The sequence below is a fragment of the Blennius ocellaris genome, assembly GCF_963422515.1.
Source record: "Blennius ocellaris genome assembly, contig: SCAFFOLD_148, whole genome shotgun sequence".
Lineage (NCBI taxonomy): Eukaryota > Metazoa > Chordata > Actinopteri > Blenniiformes > Blenniidae > Blennius > Blennius ocellaris.
This window is the reverse complement of record NW_027662107.1, coordinates 38,942-43,941: the sequence shown is the minus strand read 5'-3', so window position 1 is coordinate 43,941 and position 5,000 is coordinate 38,942. Positions and strand designations below refer to the sequence as shown.

Genomic DNA, 5,000 nt, shown 5'->3' with positions numbered 1-5,000 from the left:
GTTAACGAATCCCTTTGTTTTGTTAACGAATCCCTTTGTTTTGTTAACGAATCCCTTTGTTTTGTTAACGAATCACTTTGTTTTGTTAACGAATCCCTTTGTTTTGTTAACGAATCCCTTTGTTTTCTTAACGAATCACTTTGTTTTCTTAACGAATCCCTTTGTTTTGTTAACGAATCACTTTGTTTTCTTAACGAATCCCTTTGTTTTGTTAACGAATCCCTTTGTTTTGTTAACGAATCCCTTTGTTTTGTTAACGAATCACTTTGTTTTCTTAACGAATCCCTTTGTTTTGTTAAGGAATCCCTTTGTTTTGTTAACGAATCCCTTTGTTTTGTTAACGAATCCCTTTGTTTTGTTAACGAATCCCTTTGTTTTGTTAACGAATCCCTTTGTTTTGTTCACAAATCACTTTGTTTTGTTAACGAATCCCTTTGTTTTGTTAACGAATCACTTTGTTTTGTTAATGAATCACTTTATTTTGTTAACGAATCTCTTTGTTTTGTTAATTAATCTCTTTGTTTTGTTAACGAATCACTTTGTTTTGTCAATGAATCAGTTTGTTTTCCTTGATTACATCAGTTTGTGTTCAGTGAGTCATGATTGATTAAATTCACGACTCATCAACTGGCCAACGTGGTGGCGTCTATTTGATCATTTATAATGTCTATGGCTGCAAACACTGACGCTTCCTTTAGCCTAGGAGACACTGATGCTTCCTTTAGCCTAGGAAACGCTGATGCTTCCTTTAGCCTAGGAAAGACATGCTTCCTTTAGCCTAGGAAACACTGATGCTTCCTTTAGCCTAGGAAAGACATGCTTCCTTTAGCCTAGGAAACACTGATGCTTCCTTTAGCCTAGGAAAGACATGCTTCATTTAGCCTAGGAAACACTGATGAGTCCTTTAGCCTAGGAAACGCTGATGCTTCCTTTAGCCTAGGAAACGCTGATGCTTCCTTTAGCCTAGGAGACACTGATGCTTCCTTTAGCCTAGGAGACACTGATGCTTCATTTAGCCTAGGAAACACTGATGAGTCCTTTAGCCTAGGAAACGCTGATGCTTCCTTTAGCCTAGGAAACGCTGATGCTTCCGTTAGCCTAGGAAACACTGATGCTTCCTTTAGCCTAGGAAACGCTGATGCTTCCTTTAGCCTAGGAAACGTTGATGAGTCCTTTAGCCTAGGAAACGCTGATGCTTCATTTAGCCTAGGAAACACTGATGAGTCCTTTAGCCTAGGAAATGCTGATGCTTCCTTTAGCCTAGGAAACGCTGATGCTTCCTTTAGCCTAGGAAACGCTGATGCTTCCTTTAGCCTAGGAAACACTGATGCTTCCTTTAGCCTAGGAAACGCTGATGCTTCCTTTAGCCTAGGAAACGTTGATGAGTCCTTTAGCCTAGGAAATGCTGATGCTTCATTTAGCCTAGGAAACACTGATGAGTCCTTTAGCCTAGGAAACGCTGATGCTTCCTTTAGCCTAGGAAACGCTGATGCTTCCTTTAGCCTAGGAAACGCTGATGCTTCCTTTAGCCTAGGAAACACTGATGCTTCCTTTAGCCTAGGAAACACTAATGCTTCCTTTAGCCTAGGAAACACTGATGCTTCCTTTAGCCCAGGAGACACTGATGCTTCCTTTAGCCTAGGAAACACTAATGCTTCCTTTAGCCTAGGAAACACTGATGCTTCCTTTAGCCTAGGAAACACTAATGCTTCCTTTAGCCTAGGAAACACTAATGCTTCCTTCAGCCTAGGAAACAGCCTTTCAGTGGTTTGAGTCGCAGGGAAAAGTCAGAATCTCCTTTTATCCTACGTTTGATCACTTTTATACTTTTTTCTCCACGGATGACGTCATCAACCTTCGCCTCCGTCGCACGATTATGACGCCCTAGGGAGCCCGCCGACCTGCAGTCACAACAACATCAACACCGTCCTCACTCCGTCAGCAAGCCTCCGAACGCCTTTCCTTCGCCCTGTGACGTCATCCAGGGGGTTGCGGTGGAGAGGAGGGACATTCGGACGAATCTCTTGTCCACCGACTGGAAACGATGGACGAGACGGCGAGACCACTGAGGATTCCTGTTGCCATGGCAACGTACGGAGACACACACCAGCTGTCTCACCTGATGCAGGTAGGGACAGAGACACAGAGACCGGAAACGGTGTCTGTCTCTCTCTTTGTCTTTGTGTCTTAATGTATTTTTGTGTCTGTCTCTCTGTCTTTCTGTCACTATGTATTTCGGTCTCAATGTCTTTGTCTGTCTCTGTGTTTCTGTCTTTGTCTCTTTGTCTCTCTCTCAGGAGCTTCTGTCCATCCTCCTGTTGCGTCGCCCTGACGACCCGATCTCCTTCCTGATCCAGATGTTAACATCCAGATGTGACAGTAAGAATCTAGCAGGTGGTCCTCTACTGTCTCAGTGGACGTGTGAGGTCCTCTACTGTCTCTAATGGACGTGTGAGGTCCTCTACTGTCTCAGTGGACGTGTGAGGACATCTAATGTCTCTAATGGACAAGTGAGGTCCTCTACTGTCTCTAATGGACGTGTGAGGACCTCTAATGTCTCTAATGGACGTGTGAGGACATCTAATGTATCTAATGGACCTGTGAGGACCTCTATTGTCTCTAATGGACCTATGAGGTCCTCTAATGTCTCTAATGGACTAGTGAGGACCTCTAATGTCTCTAATGGACTAGTGAGGACCTCTAATGTCTCTAATGGACCTATGAGGTCCTCTAATGTCTCTAATGGACTAGTGAGGACCTCTAATGTCTCTAATGGACCTATGAGGACCTCTAATGTCTCTAATGGACCTATGAGGTCCTCTAATGTCTCTAATGGACGTGTGAGGCCCTCTAATGTCTCTCATGTCTGTCTCAGTCCCCAGGGTCTTGCTGCTCGGACCCCCTGCGGTGGGGAAGACCACAGTGGTGAGTTTAAAGCCAAGAACATGAAAGTGATCCTTTCTGACCTTTGACCTCTGATGGCTCCTCCCTCTTCAGGCAAAACGCCTGAAGACAGAGCTGAGGGCCGTCCATGTGACCCCTCCCTCTTTACTGGAGGACCAATCGCTGCACACCACTCGCAATCAGCAGGTACACCTGAAGAGTAGCTCTATAATCTGGATTAGAGGAGGAAGATGCTCTATAATCTGGATTAGAGGAGGAAGATGCTCTATAATCTGGTGTTAGAGGAGGAAGATGCTCTATAATCTGCATTAGAGGAGGACGATGCTCTATAATCTGGATTAGAGGAAGAAGATGCTCTATAATCTGGTGTTAGAGGAGGAAGATGCTCTATATTCTGCATTAGAGGAGGAAGATGCTCTATAATCTGGTGTTAGAGGAGGAAGATGCTCTATAATCTGCATTCGGGGAGGAAGATGCTCTATAATCTGGATTAGAGGAGGAAGATGCTCTATAATCTGGTGTTAGAGGAGGAAGATGCTCTATAATCTGGTGTTAGAGGAGGAAGATGCTCTATATTCTGCATTAGAGGAGGAAGATGCTCTATATTCTGTGCAGGAGCCTCCAGACGAGTTGATGGTCAAACTTCTCCACCAGAGGCTGACAAAGAGCGACTGCATTAGCAGGGTGAGTTCTACTGGCCAGGTCCAGGTCCAGGTCCAGGTCCAGGTCCAGGTCCAGGTCCAGGTCCAGGTCCAGGTCCAGGTCCAGGTCTCAGTGGGTCTTGTGTGTTCCAGGGTTGGGTGTTGGACGGATTCCCTCGGACTCGTCTGCAGGCCCTGAGTCTCCAACAGGCCGGGATCCTGCCCCGGCACGTTGGTGAGTGTGGCTCCGCCCCCTTCTCCACGCCTCGTGATGTCATCAGACGTGTCGGTACAGTCGTCGGTCGTTGGTTCGGCGGTTTTGTCACGGTTCTCCAGGTTCCATTCGTTTCAGCACCAAGTCACCAGGAAACATGTTGTGTGGTGAGATCAAAGGTGAAAGCAGAGCCGCAGTGATTGGCTGAATCAGGTCACATGACTTTACTGTCAAAGACGTCCTTGTTTTCTTGGTGTGAATGAACCAATGACAACGTCACATGTTACATCATCTACGTTTTCTGGGTGGTGCTACAGCCGTCCTGGGGGGGCCACCCCCCCTCCCGCTACAGTGTGTGTGTGTGTGTGTGTGTGTGTGTGTGTGTGTGTGTGTGTGTGTGTGTGTGTGTGTGTGTGTGTGTGTGTGTGTGCAGTGCTGCTGGAGGCTCCGGGGGTTCAGGTTCTGCAGCAGAGAAGTGAAGGTCGAATGTTTGACCCTCTGACTGGAGGTGAGTCTAGAACCACAACCAGAACCACAACTAGAACCTGACCCAGAACCACAACTAGAACCTGATCCAGTACCACAACTAGAACCTGATCTAGGACCACAACTAGAACCTGATCTAGAACCACAACTAGAACCTGATCCAGAACCACAACTAGAACCTGATCCAGGACCACAACTAGAACCTGATCCAGTACCACAACTAGAACCTGATCTAGGACCACAACTAGAACCTGATCCAGGACCACAGCTAGAACCTGATCCAGAACCACAACTAGAACCTGATCTAGGACCACAACTAGAACCTGATCCAGAACCACAACTAGAACCTGACCTAGAACCACAGCTAGAACCAGAACTAGATCCACAACTAGAATTAGAACCAGAACCAGAACTTGAACCACAGCCAGAACGAGAACTGGAACTAAAGCTAGAACCAGAACTAGAACCAGAACTAGAATCAGAACTAGATACAGAACCAGAACTAGAACCAGAACCAGAACTAGAAACAGAACTAGATACAGAACTAGAATCAGAACTAGAACCAGAACTAGAATCAGAACTAGAACCAGAACTAGAATCAGAACTAGATACAGAACCAGAACCAGAACTAGAACCAGAACCAGAATCAGAACTAGATACAGAACTAGAACCAGAACTAGAATCAGAACTAGAATCAGAACTAGATACAGAACCAGAACCAGAATCAGAACTAGATACAGAACCAGAACTAGAAC

The 5,000-nt window shown here is 45.8% G+C and overlaps 2 protein-coding genes across 3 annotated transcripts in view; both read left to right on the top strand.

Moving 5' to 3' along the window:
• tsc1a (TSC complex subunit 1a) overlaps positions 1 to 542 on the top strand; it is a 20,484-nt gene extending 19,942 nt beyond the window's left edge. The window contains 1 exon segment of the mRNA XM_080521731.1: positions 1 to 542. This exon segment is cut by the window's left edge and continues 1,210 nt beyond it. The gene's annotated coding sequence lies outside the window, so the exon portion shown is untranslated.
• A 1,364-nt stretch (positions 543 to 1,906) lies between these two features.
• The window catches only part of ak8 (adenylate kinase 8), a 14,737-nt gene continuing 11,643 nt past the window's right edge, over positions 1,907 to 5,000 (top strand). The window contains exons 1-7 of one of the 2 annotated variants that reach the window (XM_080521733.1): positions 1,907 to 2,128; positions 2,298 to 2,379; positions 2,876 to 2,925; positions 2,998 to 3,090; positions 3,559 to 3,588; positions 3,699 to 3,780; positions 4,193 to 4,267. In XM_080521733.1, coding sequence (XP_080377859.1) covers positions 2,045 to 2,128; positions 2,298 to 2,379; positions 2,876 to 2,925; positions 2,998 to 3,090; positions 3,559 to 3,588; positions 3,699 to 3,780; positions 4,193 to 4,267 — 496 coding nt within the window. In that variant the 5' untranslated portion in view covers positions 1,907 to 2,044. Of the gene's footprint in view, positions 2,129 to 2,297; positions 2,380 to 2,875; positions 2,926 to 2,997; positions 3,091 to 3,519; positions 3,589 to 3,698; positions 3,781 to 4,192; positions 4,268 to 5,000 lie in introns of both variants that reach the window. The other variant, XM_080521732.1, reaches the window with a different exon arrangement.